Genomic DNA, 26,170 nt, shown 5'->3' with positions numbered 1-26,170 from the left:
TCAAGTACCAGGCACACCCTTACCTCAGTAACGTAAGTGCTGGGTAAATCAGACTGTGTATCCTCTTCCTGTTTCAGGCTGGCTTCTGAAATCTCCTCTTCAGTTCTTACCATAACTCCATCCATCAGTTCACTACTATTCCTGCTGCTGAATTTGGAGGCCTCATCTTCACTGTAGGCTGACTGTTGATCACTCAGCTTGGACTGATGGATGTCATCTGGGAAGGTATTTGTTTCTAGGGTTGGAGGATCTGTCAGATGAGCCGACTGAATGTCTGAATCAACAGTAAGTTCTGCCTGAGTGACAGAGGAGGAGATATCTTCGGCAGCCACGGTGCGGATTATGACACTGGGTGTGTGGCACTGCACTGTGACATTGTCACTTGTATTTAACAAATGCTCTGGCTGTAAGCAGTATTTGCAAAGAGACAAACAAAATCCACCAAAAATCAGAGACTTTCCTCCAAGTATTTTCAAATCTTAGACCAAATAAAAGCAAAAGGATTCAAAGAACTCAGTACTAAGTGTAATTTAGAGTTTCACATATATACTTTGCCCAGAAAGGTTGAACCAGATCATCCTTGAGGTTCCTTCTAACCTGGCATTCTAGAATTCTATGATATATATAGTATGTCACCCAGATCATCTCTTGACCTTCCCTGGCCTTAAATGATGAAATTCATAGACTGAATTTAGTGTCACCTGTTCCTTTAAGTCACAAATAAATAGGCAGTATGAAAGAGGCAACTGTTCGGGTGAGGATCACTGCGGATTCAAAAGATCATTTTTTTTCCCCTGAATTTTACATCACTTTTATTAGTCAATCTCCAGTTTGCTTCCCTTTCCCTCCAAGAAGAAATAACACTGTCACTACTGTACAAGTTTTGTGAACACCAACATTCATTTGCAAGTGGAACTGGAAGCTGTAACAGGAAACTAGTGTTTTGTTTCATTGGGGAGCAAGCCACTAGATGGAGACACCCTATTCAGCCACAGTAAGCAGGAAGTTGCTCCCTAAGTTGTTTTGAAGCAACCTGAAGTTGCTTTTTACAAACAATACACAAAAAGAAGTTCTAATTGTTCAGTATTTTAAGCAAAATAACACTGTTACGACTTAAGAACTGCTTTTTCAATTTCACATGCACACACACAGGGGCCTGCATTGTTCTGTTCCCCTCCCCACACTGCCCAAACTCCAGTCTTTTCCCTGCTCAAAATACATACCGATAAGGCGTGAACTATGATCTGTTCTGGGGAGGCTGGAGCAGCAGCAGCTGTTAGGGTCATGGTAGGACTAGTTGTCAGTGTTAGAGGAAGGCCTTGGTTTGAGCTTGTCTGTAGTAAGTATGTACCCGGTGTGCCAGTCGGCTGGAGATGGAAAGACTACAGAAGACAATACAAGTTTAATACATGAACACACTGCCTCCCTGGGCCATGCTTGGAGCACGCTTGCTTACACAAACTAGCTACCTGTAACTCTCCTGGAAAACAACCAAATCCAATCCCTACTGTTGTACTGCACTGATAAGTAGAAACTCATCTACAGACTTCAGCTACCAAGACAAATACTAAGGCTTAGACTGTATTACACTGTACAACAGCAGGTAAGAAGGGAACAAATTTGACTTACTCTTAACATTGAGATGAAAGAGAAACTGTGTTATAAATTACAGTATAATAGAACTGAGAGAATCTTTACTTCCTGGGAGCTTCCTCTAGCTCTGTTACAGAATCATAGAATAGTTAGGGTTGGAAAGGGCCTTAAGATCATCCAGTTCCTACCCCCCTGCCATGTCATCCAAGGCTCTGTCCAACCTGGCCTTGAACACAGCCAGGGATAGAGCTCACTGTCCTACTACAGTCCCTAATGAAGAGTCCCTCCCCAGCATCCTAATAGGCCCAGAGTTCAAGAAAACAACAAGCACAAAGGGACACTTCACAGCAGTAAAGCATTAGGATTTCAAGCATTTAACTGTACTTCATATTTTACTCCACAGCCCTAATGAACAACACCTTTAGATGTACATTTTGCTCTGAACTTTTAACTTTTAGACCTTGTAACTTTCCCTTTCAACTTAAGAACTGTTTTTATTCTGGGGGGGGAAATGCACAGTTACATAGCCTAAGAAGTAGCTGTGCCTAACAGAAAAAAGCACAGTAATGAATATCAGTTCTCTGTTACTTACTGGAAGAATCTCAAAGGTCTGTAGTGTTCCGCTGTTTAGTGCTATTGTCTCAGAGTCAACAGTAGCAGCAGGGGAATCAGTTGAGGCTGCAAAATGAAGAATAGAAAGAAAGTATGTAAGCCAACAGGTTTCAGCCTTGCAGAAAGCACAGCATACTATAATTGGTACATAGCAGGGTACTGTTCATTCCAGTAAGAGGAAAACGAAAACTGGCTGCAATCCTAATGACAAGGTTCTTTGATTGGTACCTAAGATACAATACTATTTAAAGAGGGCGTTCTAAATCCAAAAGAGCAAAAGGAAGAAGGTATGGTTTTAGCGCACAGGGATAAAGGTAAGACAAATAGTTATCTGATGTGATCTAATTACTTTTGTAATGAGATTTGTAAGAGGTTCTGGTGCAATGATATCCTTTGGATTATGTATTCCTTGTTTTAAACTGATGTCAGGGTCTTTTTGTATTTTTAACCTTTTCTGCCCTCCACAGTAAGTCCACCACTGCTGAAACATCAGATGCTCTTCAAGATATCTGCCACCCTGTGTGTTATGATTGCAGTGTATAGAAGCTGTCAGTATTCTTACTACAAGTGTGTAATTATTTACACAATTAGATCAATTAATTCTAAAAGTAACAAAAAAGAAGCACTAAAAACAGTTCTGATATCAGATATTTCAAGATCGTCATGTCCGAACAGCCTGTACCCACAGATTTATAATACATCAAAAAACCTATTCAGAACCATAATTATGGTTAAAAAACTCACAAGTTTTGGGATGCTGGAGGCAGAGTAATATTTTGCCTGGGATTAATTTCATAAATACATTAAAAAAAGGGGCAAGAGATCTACGTAATAACAGCAGTGCTCCAAGCACTGGAAACCTGGCCATCTCAGACTCTGTGGCTTCAAAATAGGATAATTTTGGTCTCTTAAGAAGATACAAGCTCCAATTTTGAAGCTTTTATTGTTGTAATGGCATGTTCAAGGTTTCCTGCTGCAGATTTCCTGGTACCTAGCAGCAGACAGCTGTAAGGTGTGGCCTGTCTGTTACCCAGGCAGTTATGTTCACGAAGCTTACAGGAATCACCCCTTTGAAACCCTGAGCCTTCTATCAAATGCAGCTGAAAATGGCTAAAAGGTTCAGCTCTCCTGGGACTGGGAAAGGCACAATACAGAATTCACTTTGATTACATGAACAGAAATTCTTCAGGAAAGCTGACTGAAATGGGGAAAAGGCTTGTGAGGCAGACAGGGGCAAGTGGCATCACAGCATAACCATTACAGGATTCAATTACAAAGGACTAAAGGTTACAGAACACCAGCACATCTTGCCTGCTCATCAAAACACAACAGCTTTGGCCAAACTGGGTTGGAAGTCTGAGACCACTGATGCATTACGATAGGTAAAAAGTTCTTGGCTTGGTCTTGTTTGTCATTCTAATGACAAAATAGATCAGATAAAATGAAGCTGGCACTTAGTAAGTAGATTTAGGTAATGTAATGAAATTATAAAGAGAAATTACTTTACCAAATGCCTATCTAGTCACTGTCTGAAGAGTCAGTTCTTAACCTGATGAACTAATTTTGCAGTCAGCAAGACTGAAGCACTAAGTTTTCCTAACGAACTTCACAAATGACAAACAATGCAAACCAGTACCCAATGGGGACCACAGGCTGCACATGGGGTGACTCAACTAGAGTGACTACAGTCACTAAGTAAGATTAGTTATAGGAACAAGCAGTAAGCACTACAATCAGAATAGACCTGGTAATAAATGTTTGATAATGAGCGAAGTTCATCCTTAAGAGCACAGGAAGCATCAATTTACAACACAATAAAGTGGTCAGAGCAGATTATCAGTGTGACTCAGCAGCTAACGCCTTCCAGAGTGTCTGTGCCTAGAAATAGCTCCATAATGAAGAGCAGGACTAGAAAAAAACATTATATTCCTTCCCTTGAGTGTCCTTCACCAGAACTTATGGACAGCGGTGTATGTATTTTATAAAAGGAGATCTTGTATGTGATATTCACTGTTCTGGACAAGAGCTACCAGAAGGAATAAACCTTTAAGGAATAAACCTTATTCCTTAAAAATAGATACATGCTGCATCTTCATTAAGAGGGTTATGTACTGAAACCTTTCCAAGAACAGGTCATACGGCAAGCTCTTGTGTGCATGCACACAGACAGACAGCTACACCCCTATGTGCAGGTGCTCCAATTGCAGCTTCTTGGTACTACTGTCACAGGAACAACTACACTTGCCTAACAAAGTTATAAACAGGCAAATGGAATCCGGGAATCCTTAATGTGAAGTTATGGCAACACCAAGGCAGAATTAACAGAATTCTTTAAGACATGCCCACTCCTCCTTCACCATCTTAACATAAGAAAGCTGTAGGTTTCATTAGAGGACAGTCGTTTGTTTCAGCTACTTACAGACATGGGTAATCTGGACTGGAATCTGCAAAGCTGCCATAGGGCTCGGTGCATTGCCTGTGTTCTCCTCTAAGCGAGCCACCCGAATCTGCACGTGCTGCACCCCCGAACTGGGATTGGTGTTTGGTAATCCACTTCCAGATTTGTTCTCCAAAAGCTGGTGCCCTGGGTTGTTTTTTTGGTTCTCATGGAGCTGTTTAAGACCCTTTATCAGCACTGAGAGAAAGAATACTCATGCTAAAGCAGGCTGAAGAGGCACACTTGAAATGCTGCATGTGAGATTTATCCACAATGAAACAAGTAACCAAAATCCTTCTGAATCACAGAATAGTTTGGCTTGGAAAGGACCTTAAGATCATAGAGTTCCAACCCCCTGCCATAGGCAGGGAAGCCTCACACTAGATCATGTCACCAAAGCTCCTAAAATTTTGTAGCTCTCCAAAACCATGCCTGGTATATCCCCAAGCTACAATCAAGTGTCACTAGTTGTGTAATGCTGCTACCAGAAATAAACCTTCCGATCTTACAAAACATGGAAGCGGATTTGCTCAAGAGGTGTCACTGATAACAGGGAGCAAGAGAGAATTAATCTCACAGTGGTTAAGCTACATCTCTTCATCAGTACATGAAGTAGCCCACTGCTACAATAAACCCACCCACCTTTCTTCTCTGTGATCACTTCAGTTCCACTGAGAGACCAGTTGACTTATATAAGGTTACAAAGGCTGAGGCCTCTATTTTCCTAGCATTCAATACAGCAAAGTGCTTAAACATCTCCCACTCTTGACAGCATGACATTTTGTCTGGGAAAAGAGAGTGGAGCCTGTTGATTCAGTGGCATATTTACGTTATTATTAATTATTTGGTACAACAACTGCTTATTAACGTATAGTAAGCGTAACAGGGCTACCCTCTCGACTGCAGCCTCCAGATATGACTAATACATAATCACAGCAATGACCACAGCAAAAGCGTCCATTAAATTGAAGCTTTAATTATAATATAATTAATCTCTGATTTTTTTTTCCCTCTCCCCAAGTCAAAGAAAAGGAGGACTCAAGGTCATGGAGACTGAAATACCCTTTGGCCAGGCACTAGTTTCTCCAACCAAGAATGAGAAAATGCTATGAGAGGTGTATATTCCCAATTCCTCCCCTCCTCCTCACTGCACAGCTCATAGTAAATTTACCTTCTGTCTACAGCAAAGGTGCAGCACCTCACACAGATTACATTTTCACATTTTAAAGGTAACAGATCTAACCTGAGGTGAACTGTTAGGCTGCAGATACATATCCTCTGCCACCTGAAGAGGTCACTGCCCTCCATAAAAAGATCATCATCATCATCTGAGATCTGCCAGCTGAGCTGCTTATATACATGCTCTCACTTTAGCCCAAGTGAGATAAGTTGCTATACGACTAAAGGGTACATTTTACATCAGCTTGGCTTGTTTTAACTGAAACACTTAATGACTGCAATCCAGCCAGCAGATCCAAGGGGCCAGTAACTTTCAGCAAAGCAGCAATGTGCTCTTTGGCCAGCAATGCTGTAAGTAGACAACAAAATGCAGCCTTATTCCTTTGCCATTTGTGAAAGGAGCTTTCAGAAGAGAAGTGTGCAAGTAGTACATTACCAGGGAATGAAACATCTTTGTGGTTTGCAATCTGTCTTTTAATGGTCCACCATTTACTCCGAAGCCACTGTGGTGAGCGGACACTACTCCATCCTTCAGCTAGTAAATCCCAATTGATGTCATTTTCATCAGACACTTCAAGTTCCGCTATCCTGGCAGGATACAGAAAATATTTACCTGTTAGAAACTACCCTCCAGCCTGGAAGGGGTGTTGCACATCTCTGGTCTGGTCACACGTAACAGCAGCAAAATGGCATGCTAGTGAATAGTCCAACAGAGCTCATGAATCGACACAGGCTTCCAAGGCTCCACGCTGCCAGAGGTCAAGCAGAATCATAAACAACAGAAGATAGACTAGACCTGTTAGATGATCCAGCCTATCTCCTTGCCATGCAGGATTATTCTCCCTATTTACATAGACATTAGGACTTTGATCAGATTATTGTGAAGCATTCCAAATGGTGGTACCTGCACCTTTTCTCTTTGGAAGGCCATTCCCCAAACACATCTTCAAGGCAGGAAACACTTCCTGCGATTCATTCTGAACTTTCACTTACTTAATTTCATGTTATGGTACTTACTTCTATTTTCTCATCCATCTTTAACATAGATTTTTGCCTCCTCTCAGATGCTTCTTTGCCAAAGCAAATGAAGTTAACTACAGCATAGAACAGTTCCTCCTAAGTCAATCCCATCAGGCTCTCTAGATAAGGGACAGTCTTCACATAATTTTGGCACATGTTATTCACGCACTGGATTCTACCAGAATCTGTTTGAATACTACACATATCTCTGGGCTGCCTCCACCTCATCTGTATGTGGAACATATGAACAAGAGATGAACAGTGACAGAGGAAAAGAGTTTTCTGCAAGTCAGGAAAAGTTCTTTTCACAAACCAACCAATAGCACTCAACACTTCCCAACTTAAAAAAAAGAGGGGGGGGAATAAACAAGCTACCAAAACCAACCCTGCAGGACGAGTTAAGGATTCACGGACAGACCAAACCAGATACCATTTGTACAAAAATACTAAGAATTCTAACCAGTGCATTCTGAAATGTGGAATCAGGTTCCTCATTTGGAGTTCACATCAAACAGCCTCAGTGAATCAGTAAATATTGCTTTGTAAATAATGCTTAGATTCCCTGGATGCCTTGGCTTTTTATTCCCGCCCAAAACTATTAACCCATAAAAAATCCACTGGCTAAAAAGCCTGAGTTAAAGGCATTCAAAATGGGAGGAGGACTGGAGAGAGCAAAAGATTTCCAAGTTGCTTTCAGGTTGCCAGTTCAAATGTAATCAAAGATGTTGATATTCAATTAGTGTTTGGTGGCCTACAGGAAATTAATTTGCAGTCTCAGTTTAGTTCTTTGTAGACAAGATGTCCACATCACAGAAACCACCACCATACTTGATCCCTGTTGTTCATCTCAGCAGAGGCCAAGGGCTGGATGGGCAGGGAGACTGAACTACCCTCCAGTTAAGGGTTAAAGTGCACTGGTGGGGGAACGTGTGGGAAGCTTGCATGGTTGCTGCCTGTGCTGTACCTTTTCTGTGGAATAAAGAAGACTTAAGCCTCCAGGGTTTTCAATCTGACACCTTTCACGAACACTAACATTCACTAAAACAAACCCCAAAAATATGTTCAATAATTAATCTCTGGGAACTGTAAACACAGCAGTGATTTTTGGTGGGTTCTAGAGTTTTTAGTGTCTAAGAAACCAGCAAAATGGATCCCAAGGGAATCCTGCTAGTGTCATGTATTACAAACCTTTAAAAGTAACTAAATTAACAAACCTCAAGATGAGATTTATTTCATCTTCCTTGGTCCACTCAGTGCCCCCACTTTGTTTCCAGTTGAGATAGTTAAGCCATTTAGAGCGGCATTGCTTTTCAGAGCGTGTCCCGACCCGTTCTGCCACAGCAGCCCACGATACACCTTGTGTGACAATGTCACCTGGTTCTGTGCTTGTCAGCTCATGCACCACTTCTGCTAGTCTTTTTTCTTCCTTCTCTGTCCACTTTCCTGAAAGAGAAAAGCAGCAGATGCCTTGTTCTGATCCATAACATATAAACAGACTTATCTTCAGCACCTAACACCTTATTTCAGATTGACTTGTGAAGAAAATGTAACTGTTCTTACTTACCAACAATATAAATCAATTCTTTGTTAGCAAATGCGTAATTGCATTGTTTCATTGTTTTCCTGCCAAGTTCCTTTCCCTTCTTCTCACAGATGAATGAAACCACAAACATCTTATCAAGATACCGATCCTAGCAAACTGGTCCAAGCTATGTGAATTGTGTATTAGTTACATAAATTAACCATGCAACAATTTACCATACAGCAATTACATGAGATCTGACTAAATTTTCCTTCCGCTTGGATATATATACTACAAAATAAATAGTACTTTACTCCTAAAGTGCATCTGTCTCTTAATTGACACCAAATATACAGTGGATGTTTATAATCATCAAACACAAGGGAAAGTACCTTCTAATCCACCTCAATAACATATGCTCTGGTGGCATAAAGGTATGATGGATAATGGATTGCAAAAATAAACTGAGTGTTCTGATCTTTAAGAAGTGAAAGTGGAGAAACCTATAGCAAATATGTGCTAAATATGTCCCCAAATTTCACACTTTAAGTTCCTCAGTTCAGAGTGACAACACTGACAAAGGCAAAGGTGACAAGTTTTAACTAGAGTGTCCATTACTGACACCAGCATTTACCTCACCTGTGTTGCAGGTATCCTTCATCAATCTACATCGATCTTTTACAGACGAAGCACTTCTCCCCAGTGCAGCTCCTATTGTGGCCCAATCGTTTCCATGCTTTACTCTCAGCCTAAACAGATACATGCTCATTAGCACTATATCAAATTATGAGATTACCAAAATATTAAATACCCTCTAATAAAAACCAAATAAATGTGCAGTTTACAGGCTTAAAGACAGAATGGGGAGTCACTCTGATATAATACAATGCCAGTATTAATGTTTCCTATCATCACTGCTAATTTTTATGTCTTTCTGGAAGCCTTTTGGTGCCAGCTAAGCCACACGATACTCATAAAATGCTTAATATCTGTCTTGCAGGAATGTTCTGAGGTTTAATTACAGTATGAATGCTTAGATAAACAGCCAACATCCATTCTACACAAGTTCCTCAAGGATTTTCAGGTGGAACAGAGATCACTTGAGAATCCTAAATAATGCCTGATGAAAATCCAGGCATCCTACAGTTTAAATAAAGTAAACCACTCCATAATTGTGTTCATCATTTTAACTGTTATTTCCCTCCCGCAGATGACAACAGGCTGCTTAACATGATGAGCCATGACTACTTCTGACACATCTGGAACTGCTGGCAGCTTGCAAATGACAAACAAGCTAAATTGATCCAAACATATCAAGCAATGAAATGAAATCCACTCCCTTCCTGATTTCAGTCCAACCTGTTTTTTTCAAACTGCTCAACCCTAGAAAGCTGTAAGAGCAGATGAAACCTGCAGCCCCTCCTCCTTGATTTATCAGGTTCATAGCCAAAATCAAAGAGCCTTACTGACAATTTATGTATCTCTAATACTTCATAGGGCAGATCTTACCCTTGACCTGCCACTTTCTTTAAAAATAACCTTTGCATTTTCATTTATCCTCTGATTAATTCAGTGGCTGCTATTTTCTGATAGAGTTGGAACAGTCACATTTACTTGTAAATTAACCACTTTTCAGTGATTTCATGTAACAAAACCTGTAGAAACTGCTCAAGCTACTAAATACAAACAAGGTAGCCTGACCTTGATAATAAAAAAGACTTACTCTTTAAGCTTTTCTATTTCCTCAGGAGTATACCTAAACAGGCAAATAAAAAGACATGATTTTAAACATAAAGCATACAGCAGAAATATTTTTGTTTTACTAACCACACATTTAGTTGCAAGAGATTAAGGAATTTCAGCTGTGAGGAACAATCTGACTGAAAGAACATGAAGAATAAATGCAATTTTCCACACTGGTGCATTCTAAGGTGATCTGCTCGGACATTCCTTATTTGCCAGCAAAATTCCTCATTCTTGGTGATCTTACTATTAAGAACAGAATCAGAATTCTGTGTATTAGTGTCTCAAGTAAACAGCTGTTTTTTTCCCCACCCTTCTCAGTTCACAATCACCCTAAAGCTGTCCATTAAGCACCGAGGTGGTATTTTTCATTTTCAACTACCTTTAAAAACTAAACTCTAACATCCTTTTCGGTACTTCTGAATGGCTCCATAACCACTTATACCCACTGCCTTTACCGGTGGCAAACTAAGAGCACAGGGATGAAGATCAACTACCTCAAGGTCGCAGTTCTAGAAAGAAACACCTCAGCAGATCCATGCTTGTGTGAAAGTCTTCTAATCTTATCAGAATCCTCTCTACATCTTTTGATTTGCGAATGCCATCAATTTAACACTATTATTGACAAGGTTGATCTACCAGAATTCAGCGGAGGTGATTATGATCTTATGATTAAGAAGAGTTAGGCCTGTTTGGCTACAATCTTGTGTGTTCAAATATAACATGTCAAACATTAAATATGTGACCCTCCTCATACCAATAAAACCATGCAGCATTAGAGGTTTTCATACTTTCCAACATGATTTCTGTCATCATACATGCGAAGAACTCTTCTATAGACAGCAAAGAGAGGCCGATTCAGACCCCAAGCTATTGTCCTGTAGAAATCTTTTCTTTCATCTTTTGACATTTCAAATATAATTTCAGTGGCATCTTTTATTCCACGGGCCTAGAAGAAAGCATTTAAAAAATAAACAGAAAAATCACAAACAAAACACCTTAGATAAAGTTTCCTAGAAATCAAGAAACAGAACACGTATACATGCATATACTATGATGCAACTTTCTCTGTATCACAAATACTACAGTCCAAAAGCTAAACTGAGTATGACTTAGCTACCTCAAGTACAAACCCCTGAAGACAAGGTTTGGGGTTTTACTCATCACAACAGAGTCCAGGTAGACAGAGAAGCTCTGACTTTAATCCACATTTAAACTGTGGATTTAAAAACTGGTCAAATAATTCAGGTCAATAACTGAATTATCATTTAGAACATCATGGAAAATACACTGTGGTGGAATTAGCCTGGGGTCATAAAAGGGAAGGTTGTCAAATGGTGCTATATCAATTTATTACATAATTTTATTTATTCTTATCTGAAATAAATTGTTTTTTATCTATTTTTCTTGTTCTGACAGAAACTCAAAGTAAGTTTGATAAGTATAGAGGAGGGAAGTATAAAAGGAGAGCTTTAGTTTAATTTCACCTTCAACTAAAAATCACTGTATTTCATTAATTTGAAGCAGTGCAAGAAAGCAGGGAAAATAATGAACAGAATAAGCTATGGGTAACTCAAAAGTTATTTGGCTAGCTTAAGAAAGTCTAGATTTAAAAAACAGTTATTACTTATTAATACTATTTTAAATATATAAACATATTAATATATTACAATATATAATTATATTAAAATGCTATTTAAAAAATTATAAGTATATTAAAATACTATTTGTGGCAGAAATTCTAATACACATATAGGCAGACACACTTTCTACAACTAATACTGAGGTTTTTATACCAATAAAGACTAAATTCAGGGCTTTTTCTGATCCACAAATGAATGACGGTGAACCTGTAACATCCAGCCTATATATTTTCAGCTTTAAGGACTTGGCTCAACTATTCTCAGCTGTAAGCCTAACACAAATATGACCTATGGGCAATTATCACTGTCAGCATGCTAACTGTAGGCCTATTTTTACACTGAACTCTGACACCAATATATTAAGGGGATGAAAGCAGATCCTGACATTCTATTAGTGTAGTAAACAAATACAGATATGGCATCAAAGAAGTCTGGAAGTTGTATTCAATGCTTTGTAAGGAAAATTATCTCTACCCCTAGCACAGTATTTTTCCTGTTTTCACCAAAGGTTTCATGAATCAGGTATATTCAGAGAGAGGGATTAAGCCACTTGAGCATCCTGACAGGGAATTCTAAAATGGATTATATTCAGTACACAAATTAAAAGCAATGTTATATTCACTAGTCTTAAATCCTGTGTATGGATACAATTTTCTTACGTATTTCAAATGGGTAATGACCACTTCTACTACAAATGGATCAGAATTACTTATTGCATATTCTGGGAAGTCCTAAAGAAAACAACTGGTTTCTAGCAGGAGCTGCATCACCATGCCAACTAGCTGATAACATACTCTAACACATACCTTTAAATAACGCTCAATGTTACTCATCAAAATATCAATTTCTTCTTTGGACCACATCCCTTGCTTCCACTTATGGCCTGAAAATAGAAATGACCAACTAATTACTGAAGTCAAAGTCAGCAAAACAGCAAGAACAGAAGGATCAGAAAACATGACCCTCATTACTGCAATTAACAAAGAAAAGAGTAATCTTAGCTACTTAAACTAACTAGAATTAATATCAAACTGACATTATTTCAGAACTGATAAACAATCCCTAGTAACTGTCAACTAATGTTTAAATGTGAGTCAAACCCCTCTTCAAACACATGCATTTTTAGAAAGCCAGAACATCAATTCCTCTATGTGCTGTGAAGTCACATTTTCAGTCGCTCTTTTCAGCCACAAGGAGCAAACTTCTGTATTTAAACTGACACCTGTACGTTCCATGCACTCAAATGATTCCAGAAGCTGGGACTTAAATTTGTAACTCCTAATGTTACTTGAGGACTTAGCAACAACATGGGGTTCTTACATGCCTTGCCACTTCTCAGCATCTGTGTGCAGCGCTACCTACTGTGAGTGCTTTATATGGAGATAAATGCTCTACCTAGTTTATTCTGACGAGCTGGTCCCTATCTGTCTCACTTTTATTTTGCACTGGGAATAACACCAGTGGTCACAGTTAAGATAAAGGATCATGGTAACTGTTTCATCTCTGCCTATGCCCTTAGTAACTACAATGCCAGTTAAGCTTTCAAAGCAAACCCAATGGACTTTATAGAGAGAAATTTTCAAACCTGAGGTCTATCAATAAAACATTAAAACATTTCTACCCTAAATTTATACTTTTTTCCTTTATACTTTTTAAATCTCTTTTTTCCCCCTCATACCATACTTAATATTAATGGTCACTTATAATTAAGATTATGCTGGTGACCCAGTTTACATACTGGTGTGCGCTGGCTACCTGCCCATCGCTGCTCAGAAAAATCAGGGTACTTCCTTCTCAGCCTGCTAATTACCAGAGCTGAGAGGCAGAACGCACCAAGAGCCTGTTTACTCAAATGCAATTATAATGGAAAGTCCAGGCATTATTACTAATTCCGTTGGAAGTGATGAGAGAAAACTCTTCCCTGTGTGCCTGATGGCTTCCATCTCTTCCTCCAAAGCTACAGGGACAGAACAATAATCTACTGCTGTTGCCAATTCACACATCCATCCAAGCACCTGAATTGACTTAAAGGGACACTGGTAATCTTTCCAGGGAATAACCTGTAATATCCAGCTGTCTTAGGAAAGGGTATATATTTTGCACTTCATATATTCACATATGCAATGCAAAGATTATTATAACCTGGCCACAGGTCTTGAAAGAAAACATTATCAGGTAGAGACTGCTATAAAATGATGAGCTCAGGCAACACATGTCAAACTCCCAGCTATTGTAAAGGAGGACACATACTGGGATTCCTCCACAGCTGTGACAAAATGTGGAGACCCCAGGAACAGTTCAGCTAGTATGGACTCTCAGATATTTTTCTTGTTGTATTTTATTGGAGATGTCTTCCTTAAATTATTAATCTCTTAAATAGAATAACCATATTTAGTGCCCTTGCTAATTCATAACTGTAAATGCCACCTGTGATATATGGCATGTTGATATGCCTGTGAAACAGCTAAAAATGCAGTTTCTAATATATTTAACAAGACACCTATCAAACCTGAGGCCATCACGTCAAATGAAAACAGTTACTTATTTCTCTGACAAATCATTAGAACATCCTCCTCCAGCCACAGCTGAGAATGTGCTGCTCTCAAAGTTCTTTACTATCAACTACTGAAAAAATAATAAGCCCTGTGCTGCTTGTCACCCTAGAGCACAGGAACTGTAGCATGATGATTTTCCACGACTTCCACCAAGCTGCATCAGTGCTGTGATGCAAAGCGATCTCTTTGCTATCTCTGCCCCAGTCACTGGACTGAACACTGAATACCTCTGAAGCTCTATGAATGTAATAAATGAGGACAGAGAAAACAGGGAGCAATTATTTATTGGCTGTTAAAAGCAACTGTTGGTGCACACTTGGGATCAGGGAGTGGTCAGTAACAAGAGTCACTTGGCTGCCTTTCTCTGATTTTTCCATATCCAACACCCAGGTTCCCTGTGCCTCACACTCATTTTTCATTGACTCCACAGTACACTCTCTGGAGCTGAATTTGCTGGGTAGAAGATCATTTGCTTCTGTGAGAGAAAACCATTACTTTTTCTCCTAAATTCTTTTAGTAAACAAAAGAGTTGCTTTGGACTGACTGAAAAGGTTTAAATTTCCTCCCTCTCCTCCTAGAAAGAGGTAAAGTCAGGTTAAGAAACATAGTAAAGACTGAGGAATCTGGAGAGACAACATGTCTTCATTTGACACTAAGTTGTTTCTCTAAGTTTAGAAAGGCACTTCCCCTGGGGGAAACTAAAAAAAAAGCTCTGAAGTTCAGCAACTATCACATGATTGCACAGATACGTTTTTAAAAGGGCGGAATGCCAGTGGGTTAGCAGTTTTAGGAGTAGCAGTAATTATTTCAGTAGATCTTGGTCTGCATGATCCCTCTATTTCTGAAGCAACTCCATGCTAGAAACTGTTTCATATGAATTACAACACACCCAACTAATAAACCCTCCTTGAGGGAAGATGTATTCACTTGAGCAGAGATTCTTTTCCTGGTGTACCCCCCTTCTCTGACTGTAAGCTTCCCACCTCCTAACCAGGCAGAAGTGCCAATGGAGCAAACATAACTGTATTCCCCAACTGTGCCAACACGTTATAGAATGAATCACAGAATCACAGACTACTTTGGGTGGGAAAGGACCTCATTCAGTTCCAGCCCCCTGCCACAGGCAGAGACACCTTCCACTAGAGCAGGTTGCTCCAAGCCCCGTCCAACCTGGCCTTGAACACTGCCAGGGATGGCACAGGCACAGCTTCTCTGGGCACCCTGTGCCAGCGCCTCATCACCCTCACAGGGAAGAACTTCTGCCTAAGAGCTCATCTCAATCTCCCCTCTGTCAGTTTAAAGCCATTCCCCCTTGTCCTATCACTGCATGCTCTTATAAAAAGTTCCTCTTCAGACTTCTTGCAGGCCCCCTTTAGGGATTAGAAGACTGTTAGAAGGTTTCCCCTGATTCTTCTCTTCTTCCATCTGCAGAAGTTTTCTACCATGGCTACTAGATTCGCTGTCACCCCTGCAGACATGACCCCACTTCCTCTCTAAGTGTTCCAGCTCTCTTCTTACATAAAAAGTGTAAAAGCGATGGTGACAACTTAACACATTAGATCACTCATCATTTTTAGAATCAGTCTACTCAAATACCTCCACTAAAATAGCCAGACCAGAGATTATGTTATACAACCTGCAAAATGTTACATGATGTTTGGAATAAGTCACCTTTTCACAGTGTGAGAGAACTGCATTTGATATATCCTACCTTTATTTGTTAGAGAATCCTTATCCTCTTTGGTTGTGAACCAGGCTTGACTAACAGCTGACACTTCTTCATTGCCCATTGGGGAGATTTCATCAAGCTGTTCATTCTGAAGAATCTTGAAAAGACCAACATGAAATCATCCACTAAGATCTCCAGTTCTATCACTCTGCATTTAGAATGATGGCATAACTCGAAGGCAAATGAAACCAGCACACCTCATTAGCGTGCTGACTGCTCAGAAAGTGCCACTTTTTAGATATGGCATCAGAAATACATTCACCTCTCTTAAACACCTGAGCAAGATTTACCATTTTAACATACAGATATTGTGAGAATTAATTTGGTGACATTCTTCATCCTGTTTAGTGTACAGTGAATAGGAAGAGTATTGGTGGAAAGAGGACTATGTCCAGCATCTCCAATCCAGAACTTTCAGACATGGTACATTCACAGTCAGAACTCTTTGTGTTGCTGACAAGACAAAGCATATTTAGGCCTGTTATAAGGCGTAACGACAGAAATAACATATAAACTCATCTTCCATGCAGATCATAGAGCATAAAATTATCAGTGGATGGTTACATCTATTACTGTTTACTGTACTGCTCTTTGGGCAGTAAGGCACACTGCAAATAATCTTCTTCAATAACATTTCTATGGAACAAGATTTTACAACAAGATGCATGCTCAGATACATTAGTTTCATACTAAATGTTATTACTTTAATAAGCCCTGTTATTTGTTTCCCTTTTGTTTCAATTTAAAATTAAGCTGTACATCAAATAGGTCGATTCTGAAGTTTTACTGTACCTGAATCTGAGTAACAGTTCCTTCGTTAATCTCATCTTCAGCTACCTCAGTGGTAGCAGTCATGGTCACCTCGAAGCTCTGATCATTTTCTGAAACTTCCAAATTAGTAAGTCAGTTGAATGCCTCTTATAAATTGCTACTTTTGCACTGAATTAGAGAGGCTTTATTCAGTATGTATTTATTAACACAGTGAAATCATCAAAATTATTATCAGCTGTTCCTCTTAATAAATTTAAATATGGGTTTTGAAACCTTCAGTTTTACACTACAATTAAGACTTACTGTGAAACATATAAATCAAAGGTGTTTGATTTGATGCAAACTTTTGGAACAGAATTAATGCTTCCTTTCCAGCCCTATCTTTAGTGTTATCCAATTACTACAGGGCAATGTTCAAATCTTTCAGCTGCATTCTTTTGCCACAACTTTCCTTCAACAACGTGATAATGCCTTTACTTCTAAGGAGCTTCTACTAAGGTCCACCAAATAAACAGCCACTCTAGGTACTGTAAATTGGTATTTTAACTTGCTAGATCTGGTTTTGCCTTCCCTGGGAGATTATACTGAACTATCTAATATTTAATCAGTACACAGCTTAGCTTTTGTACAACAATCTCTACCTTAAAAAGACCATATAACTTCATATTACAAAATATGGAAATACTAACTGTACTGTTTGATCATTAACACAAAACTGATCACTTTTGCAGGAGCAGAGCATCTAGCTTGCTGTTCATTCACTTCAACTCATTCAATGCACTGTGCCTGCAGGCTTAGTTTACCAGTACTGTACAGATAATGATTGCTGCAAAATCATTCAAGGCTCTGAGACATAGAGACAATACCTAAATATATTAATAAAATATGAAAATAAAATATGCAAAATATTCTAGTGTGACCCTAAGAGGCCACTTTTAACCTTCACCAACAGAAACACATGCTACAGGAGTACATAAAAGACTTACTTGGAACTGCAACAACAGAAATGCATGGGGTGGAATCATCAAGGCTTTGATCATCCTCTGATAAGCAAAGCCTCTTGTGTGGAGGTTCAGTGCTGTCTTCAGAGTCTACTTCATCCGCTTGTAACAACAAAAACACATGTGAGTTACTTTCTGTTAATGAAGTGTAGGTTTGGACAGAGTTCTACTAACAAAGTGGACCAAACCAAAAGGTAGAAGCAAATGCAATAGGTTGGTTCGGTGTTTTACTACTGCCCAGAAACTTAGTGTGAGTTTATAGGCAACAACAGTTCACATGCCTTCTTCAACATGCATTTTCTGTGAGATTCTCTTTGTAAATTCTGCCCATAGTCCACCACACACAAACCAGTACCTGACATCTACAGAAATCTGGGTACATGCTTGGTTCTAAGAACCCATTTCCACTGAGGTAAGTCAGAAGATACATCCTTGTGGGCACACACATACATAATTCTGTGATTTACACCTATTTTGATACTTTATCCTTTTAAAAACAAATGAGAACTAACTGCAGCACAATAATCTAAACCCAAGTAGCTCACAGAATTTGGAGGCAGCTAAATACGATGGTTGGACAAATGGCAAAAGAAGAAAAAACACTATGCAATACAATTCTATACCATTTTGAGGGCAATGAAGTATAAGGTTCCCTTCAGTGTCCTGAGTCAAAGTCACAGAGTTCACGGTTTCTACTGTCACTGTGTCAGACTCTTCTTCAACTGTGCTCATACTCAAACCTGAAAGAGCAACACACACATTACTTTTCTGCAGCCAGCCTCCCACTTTGACCATAACACTGCTTCCTTTACCTCAAACAACCAGCAGCAGCTCCTGCAGAGAGTGATAAAAGTCTGTCCTTTCACATGAAAAACTCCATGGTTTAAGACATTCACCTGCCTTTACTTTTCCTACATACTTCCACACTGAAAAGGGTAACATCAGACAGCCTCAGAGCTACTTTTCCATTTAAAAATAGTACCTAAATTCCCTATTCAGGACTATTTGCAATCTATTTGTTTTAACACAAACATAGGCTATTACTTTTCCAGCATTTCTAAATTCTCCACATCTGATTCTTTTTGTCTCACTAATGTTTGTTCCACTGCTCCTTTTACTACTATACAACCTGAGAAACATTTTGTAGTGTCATACTACTCATAGCTGTACTATTCATAGATTGCTAAATTCCAAAGATTTGTTCTTCCATGCATATAGCTAAATGTGAAGCTAGTATTTTTTCTTTAGCATTGAAACAACATGAGCAACAGAAAAAACTGAGTGCAAGCAATCACCAGTGTAAAAAATACCTCAGAAAATAAGTTATCCAGGATAAGTATCATACACTGAAGTCAGTGAACAAGGGCAACACAAAGTGCTTCTGATAATCTCATTTCCACTAAAAAAGCAACATGAAGAAACACAAAGCCTGTAAGTATTTCTGTGTAAATGAAGCACTAATTTGGAAAACCTCACAAGGAAGTTCTAATCCACCAAATATACAGAAATTGACATTTCCTGCTGAAGAAGCGAATGAAATCACATCTAAAATATCCAGAAGTTTTGCAATGATTTCGCCAGGTTTGAGCACCTGGGTTCAGGGACTATCCTTGGCAGAGACTTCCAAACAGAAAACATTGGTTTTCCCTTGAAGTGTCAAGTCCCTTTAATGTGTTTTCTTTAATATGTCAGCAACTGAAAAAAAAGTCTTTTAACTTTTATTATGAAGCCAAAATAGTGTTATCAACATTTTTAACTTATGCTGTTCAAAAATCACTGACTACAGCCAAAACAAATCATAATTACATTACAAAGCGTCCATGTACCATGCAGGGATACCCATATACCCATCTATTAATGGGGTTTACAACCTGGATTTTAAATCCCTTGTGTAATAGGGATTTCAAGGCCAGGTTGGACAAAGCCTTGGCTGGCATGCTTTAGTGTGAGGTGTCCCTGCCCACGGCAGCGGGGTTGGAACTAGATGATCTTAAGGTCCTTTCCAATCCTAACTATTCTATGTTTCTAATAATAATATTGCTTCAGCAGGAAATGATTTAACTTTTAATCAGAAAATGTGTTCTTTGGTACTGACAATTCCCAAGAGGAGTGTTTTCTTGGAAGGATAAAACTACTGCCAGTCTTTTAACAAAATTACTTATCACCTCTCAAGCTTGATGAAGGTTTGGCACATCTTTAAGCACATGTAGTAACTGATTCCTAGAATGAAGTGATGTTACCCTTTGGAACACGTCAAAAAATTCAGATACCATTGACATTTTACAAACTTACTTTCACATCTACCATCAGCAACAGCTCCTTTGCCACATGGAAGTGTAGGAGGTAATAACTTCTTCAGGATTCATCTGCTTCTGAGTTGTACAGCCCCTGTCCTACCCTTTACTAGAACTGATGTTTGCTGCACGGCTATAGTACTGCCTTCAAGAACCAAGAAAGCCATCCTTAACTGTAAAATCTGATGAAAGAAATCCAGAGTGTTACAGCTAAATTAGCAGACTGTAACTTTTTCAACTCAGTTTTGAGTTATTCATTTAGCTTTTTGGAAGAGAACAAATCGGACCATTCTGGAGGGCCAAAAGAAATAGACTGTTTTTTTCATGTTTGTAATGTACTTTCTGAATAACTTGTGCTACAGGCATTGCTGTAGTAAAAAATCCCAAAGTTCCTGAAATGGCACGGAGGATTCTTTAATTTTAAATTAACAGAGTGTGGTAACTCTATTTTTCTGGAGAGCCTGCACTTTTTTCTGAAATAAGCTGAAAGCACCTATTTTACTTCTCGCCAATATAAAAGCTTGAAAGACATGAGATCTGCTTTTATAAAGCATGTTATGTCAATCATGTACTTCACCTAAAACTGATCTAGAAGCAATGGAAAGTACAGCACTATCCAGAGCAGAAGATACAGAAGACCATTCCTTCTTTTCATTAAAAGAAAGCTGAAAACTGAATACAGAGATAGCAGAGCTGGGTCATTCTTCCACCAGTTACTCAGGACTTGCTGAGAATCAAGGAATATGTTTATAGGATTAAGCTCCCAAATCAAAACCATACAGTAATTAGGGTTGTCTGTCTGCATTTTTTCCCTTTGCCATGTTAGAAAAGGACACAGCGTCCAAGGGGACCTGGCATTTCCATCACAGGTGGGGAAGAAGATACACCACAATCAGTAGCAGGTGCTAACACTTCCATACAATCAGAGCTCTAACAGAAGGAAACAGACAATAGGCTGAGGCACCACATCTAACAGCAGCCCTGACACTCGTGATAGAGTTAAGATGCCTACACCCGTCATCTTGAGCTCCCAGGTACTCCCTATAAAGCACAGAAACTGTGGACAGCATATTGTTCAAAGAACTGTGTGTGACCTCCTGAGAAGCATTCCTTGATGTAAGTCCTGGACTGAGTAGGGTTTTAGAACTTTCTGCTAATCTCCTAAAAACAATATATCCCAACAGCAAGTGCAGGCTCTCCTGAAAAACACAATGTTCTGTCTTAGATACTTGAGATTTAGCACATCTCAAGTTTTCTGAGTAAAGGTCATAATAATATAGGTAATATTATACTTAATAATCATAACCAAGCCTTTATAAAAACTCAGGCCAATCCTTAGCCAAACCCTTGATTTGACTGAAAAAATTCCCATCATCCATTACTGGATATGGACTTGGACCTCAACTGAAAACTGGCTGCAAAGAATACAAGGAGACAAGTCAAAGTCAAATGACTATTTTCACCATTAATTTTTATTCATTAGACTACACAAATAGAAGAAACCAAAAGGAAATGAACAAACATGCTCTTTCAAGATGTATGTACATGAGGACAGCTAAGTCTTCAAGACATGAATTAGTAACCGAAAGATAAGAAACTGGAGCAACTTCAGTGGTTTTTCTTTGTGAATAGGAAATCTCCAAAGCTTATAAAGATAACTTCACCAAGCTGGCTTTTGAAAGCGCATTGGTATTTAAAATAAAAAGCTTGTTTTCATTTTAGATGTGGGACCCAAGATCTTTAATCCTTGATCCAAATGCATTCTTTACAGAGATACTGATCTACCACTAATATTTTATGTTCCGAAGGAGGGTGGGAACACTGTTGGATGTACAGATACTACCAGCATGGATGTGTATTATGAAATGCAGTGAAGACATCATCACCTTAAATTTTAAGATAGCACCTCAGAAATCAGAAACTGAATAAGTGTTTTTTTTGCCTTGTTAGATTTTTTTGGGGTCTATTTACCAAACCTAACATTTTTAAGAGTTGCATTGCAATTTTAAACAGGTTTCAACACACACCCAAACAGAAAGGATACCTGTAAGAACAATTTAATACAGAATTCCAATATAAATTTTCCACTAAAACCACGTAACACAGCAGTTCTTATTTATTTAGGAAATATGCAGCAGACTTGGGCAGGAAAAAGCCCACAAAGCTGATCTTATACCAAGTTACAAAGCATTTTAATGCAAAATTCCTGTAACACTATATCACCTTCATTAGGCAAATGGGTTCAATCATTCCGTGTGCTCTAAAAATTAAACACTTCTAAGAAATAGTGTTTTTACCCTTGCGGACAGAATTCTGTCATTATGGCTCATTATTAACTGAATGTTATGTCTAATCGTCAATGGACTGTTGTAAATCTTACATGAAGCTGTATTCAAGGATCTGTTCTCTGCACTGGGCAAAAAGTGTATTCCACTAAATCCTACAAAAAGCAGAAGTTGAAATGTATTAAGGGAGGTTTCCAGCTCTTGAGGTATTTAACTGGAACAATCACATGGAATGCACTGGGATTTCAAGGTATTCATTCAAGAGTAAAAGAGGAAACAACGTAATTACAGGACCTCATATTTAAGGAAACCTGAATGTTTAGTGTATTTCATATGGAGTCAATACTTCCAATACATAATCAGTTTTTACTATTCAACCAGGGCCAATTGTCTTGTCCTGTTATTCAACAAAAACCCTTTTCTCCACACTGCTCAGATTTAAAATTCCACCAGACAGAAATGATCTTTAACAGCTGCAGTAAGAGACATAAGAAGGACCAAAGAGATCAGGTATCAAACAGAAGGATGCAAAGACCCGAGTTGGAGACATAAAAAGATTTATTAAACTGTATTAGCGTGAGATTACAGCTCTTCAGGAACAGTTACATTCTACTCATCAGTGGTGTCAGTTTATTTATTCCATCACAGAAACGGAATATATGGGAGGCAATGGGACAAACTGTTTTCATTTGCACAGGTCAGATTTTGGCAGAACTCGACAAGTTCCAGCCTATCCATTGATATTTTAATAAAAGCCCTGAGTATGCTTCAAATCTCACACAGGGAAAGAAAAAAAGACAAAACCCCAAAGTTGTAGCTCTTTCAACACACAGTTGCAAGTTTTCAGTTACAGAAAATTACTCTCAGGCACCAAGTTATGACTATGGATAAATATCTTGGTAAGTATAATACATACTAATATTCTTTCTCATTCATGTAAATCCAGTTTCATTCTATGCATTAAACTTCTCCACCTTTATAAACAGGCAGAAATTCAGCATGCAATAAAACATGAAAAGATGACTGTTATCCTAAGATTGATAAGCAAAGCCAAAGCTCTGTTGCCTTCTGATGGACAGATGAGCACAGAATTCATGATCCTAACTTATGTACTATTAGAGTATGTAGAATACAGACATGGAGGTCTTTGTCTCCTACAAACCAGCTTTTAGAATTTTGGGTGGTTCAGACAAAAATCAGTATTTTTTCGGCATTCTAATTAAGGAGTTTTAATGCTCAACCTTTTTGGTAAGTCACAAAGCATCACCTAGAAAGTTTCAATAAGTGTCCGTAAAACAAGCATGAAGTTGTCATTATATTCAAGTGGCTTGGTGGAAATGAGAATCTGAATCCCACTGCAAAGCCTACACCTCCTGCCTTTGCAAAGGGATTTCAACTACGCTGTCAAGAAGCCAACGTACGTATCTGGCCAGAGCAGTGCTGGCAAAAGCAAAGCATTTTCTAGATTACTTCCAATACATAAGTTACAAGGCACAGGTGGGGCTGATCAATGGTGACTCTTTGTGAGTAAACACATAAAAATACTACCTGTCAGCTGAAGAGGTAACCAGTAGAAGTGTAATACACTGCACCGTGCCCAACCAGGAATAGGAGACCTCAAAAAAGAGCTAAAAAAAAAAAGGGGGGGGAGTGGAAAGGAGGAAAAAAAGGGCTTGTCTAACCGGAATCCTTTATTTCAGCAAAGCGGAGTGTAACTCTAGCGCAGAAAAGCCTGGTAGCGCTTTTAGATGAAACCCCAAATCTTGGCAGAGTTACACACTTCAGACTCGGCTTAAAAATAACGCCCCAAGCAACCTCCCATCACAGCTCTCACTGGAAACATTATGAAACAGAACAGATAAAAAAACCACAAGCTTCGGATATCCCAACCACAGAGCCAGCCGGGGGAAATCGGGAGATTTAAACGCGTCCGTGCAGGTGGCCTTTTATCACAGCCAGGAAGGGAAAGGAGTTTAAAGCAGAAACAGCAAACGTACCAACCAAACCCCGCCGCCCTCCCCAGGGAGCCAAGGCTTGGTAATGTCTCGGTCCTCCTCCATCCTGCCGTCCATCCGCCCCCTGGCACCTTTCCTGCGCAGCGCTCCCGATGCCCGGCAGCGCCCCGGCCGGGCGGGGAACAACGGCCCGCGGCCCAGCGGAGACGCCGGCGGGCCGCGGCGGCGCGGCCTGCCCTGCCCTGCCCTGCCCCAGCCCAGCACTGCCCCCGGGGCGGGGCGGGGCGGCGGCTCCGCACCTCAGGGCCCGCCTCAGCCCCCCGCTGCCCCCTGGCCGCCAGCGCCGCCATTTGGTCCCGGGCTGGCGCCGCCGACGCCATTTTCCTGTCCTCTCAGCGGGCAGCGGCGTTAGCTGAGACCGCCACCAGCTCCGCTGTCAGCACGGCCCGGCCCGGCCCGGCCCGGCCCAGCCCGACCGCAGCTGAGGCGCGGGGCCGGACATGGCCGCCGCCGCCCCGCTCTGCCGGTCCCCTCATCCCGCCGCGCTCCGCCGCCGGCCGGCCGCTCCCGGGCCTGTCATCCCGCAGGCTCCCGCGCACTTACTTCCTGTTTTGGGTCCGGGCACTTGAGAAACCAGGATGGAGACTCCAAGTACCAGGATGGAGGCGCCGAGCGGCAGCGAGCGGCGAGGGGCGGAGGCGGAGGCAGCGGCGGGGCACGGCTCGGCCCGCCCGCCTGCCCGCCGGAAGGGCCCGCCGCCGCCCAGCCCGGCGCTTCCGCCCTGCCGCGGCGCCACAAAGCGCACGGCGCTGGGGCCGGGGCGGCGGCGGCGGCACAGAACGCGCAGCGCCTGCCTGTCCCCGCTGTGGGGGGCGGGCGGGAGGGAGGGAGGCAGAGGTGACCCACTCCTCCCCACACGGCGCTGAGGGGAGAGCAGCGCTTCCTGGCGGGCCGGGACGCGTGTGCCGTGTCTAACGGCCTAGGGAAAACAAAGCAAATAAAGGGAATATTAGGGAAAAAAGAAAAAGAGCCGTTTTCGCAGGCCAGAAAGCCAACCGTATCCTGGGCTGCATCAAAAGGAGCGTGACCAGCAGGTTGAACGAGGTGATCCTGCCCCTCTACTCTGCTCTCGTGAGACCTCACCTGGAGTATTGTGTGCAGTTCTGGTGTCCTCAACATAAAAAGGACATGGAACTGTTGGACTAAGTCCAGAGGAGGGCCACGAGGATGATCAGGGGACTGGAGCACCTCCCGTATGAAGACAGGCTGAGGAAGTTGGGGCTGTTCAGCCTGGAGAAGAGAAGGCTGCGTGGAGACCTCAGAGCAGCCTTCCAGTATCTGAAGGGATGCTGGGGAGGGACTCTTCGTCAGGGACTATAATGATAGGAGGAGGGGGAATGGCTTTAGACTGACAGAGGGGAGATACAGATTAGATCGTGGGCAGTTCTTCCCTGAGGGTGCTGAGGCGCTGGCACAGGGTGCCCAGAGAAGCTGAGGCTGCCCCATCCGTGGCAGTGTTCAAGGCCAGGTTGGACACGGGGGCTTGGAGCAACCTGCTCTGGTGGAAGGTGCCCCTGCCCATGGCAGGGGGTTGGGACCGGATGATCTTAAGGTCCTTCCCAACCCTAACTGTTCTATGGTTCTCTGATAAAGCTGAGAATAAACAAGTGTTTAGCAGTGTGTGGCTTGTGGTGCTCGCTCTGTCATGAACTGGGTGCCTGCAGCTGCCATGACTCTTGGCAAAAACATGTCCCCCTCTGTGCCCTGTCACAACAAGCCAGGAACATAAGGGCAAGATGGCAGCAGCATCCCCTGCCTAGAGTGTTATGTG

At 40.8% G+C, this 26,170-nt stretch overlaps 1 protein-coding gene across 6 annotated transcripts in view; it reads right to left on the bottom strand.

Annotated features, from left to right (window-relative positions):
• The window catches only part of DMTF1 (cyclin D binding myb like transcription factor 1), a 30,195-nt gene extending 5,101 nt beyond the window's left edge, over positions 1–25,094 (bottom strand). Inside the window, exons 1-16 of one of the 6 annotated variants that reach the window (XM_065667340.1) lie at positions 24,943–24,996; positions 23,933–24,012; positions 18,429–18,545; positions 17,791–17,907; positions 16,826–16,920; positions 16,016–16,130; positions 12,556–12,632; positions 10,898–11,055; positions 10,087–10,119; positions 9,003–9,112; positions 8,056–8,284; positions 6,258–6,409; positions 4,625–4,840; positions 2,186–2,271; positions 1,224–1,382; positions 24–404 (exon numbers count right to left, since the gene is read on the bottom strand). In XM_065667340.1, coding sequence (XP_065523412.1) covers positions 24–404; positions 1,224–1,382; positions 2,186–2,271; positions 4,625–4,840; positions 6,258–6,409; positions 8,056–8,284; positions 9,003–9,112; positions 10,087–10,119; positions 10,898–11,055; positions 12,556–12,632; positions 16,016–16,130; positions 16,826–16,920; positions 17,791–17,907; positions 18,429–18,537 — 2,037 coding nt within the window. In that variant the 5' untranslated portion in view covers positions 18,538–18,545; positions 23,933–24,012; positions 24,943–24,996. Of the gene's footprint in view, positions 1–23; positions 405–1,223; positions 1,383–2,185; positions 2,272–4,624; positions 4,841–6,257; positions 6,410–8,055; positions 8,285–9,002; positions 9,113–10,086; positions 10,120–10,897; positions 11,056–12,555; positions 12,633–16,015; positions 16,131–16,825; positions 16,921–17,790; positions 17,908–18,428; positions 18,546–23,932; positions 24,013–24,381; positions 24,582–24,942 lie in introns of those variants that run through there. The other 5 variants (XM_065667364.1, XM_065667348.1, XM_065667329.1 and 2 more) reach the window with 5 other exon arrangements.
• Positions 25,095–26,170: the final 1,076 nt, after the last annotated feature.

The sequence above is a fragment of the Lathamus discolor genome, chromosome 1 (genome assembly GCF_037157495.1).
Source record: "Lathamus discolor isolate bLatDis1 chromosome 1, bLatDis1.hap1, whole genome shotgun sequence".
Taxonomy (NCBI): Eukaryota; Metazoa; Chordata; class Aves; order Psittaciformes; family Psittacidae; genus Lathamus; species Lathamus discolor.
Note: the sequence above shows the minus strand (reverse complement) of the source record. Positions and strands in the feature narration are given on the sequence as shown.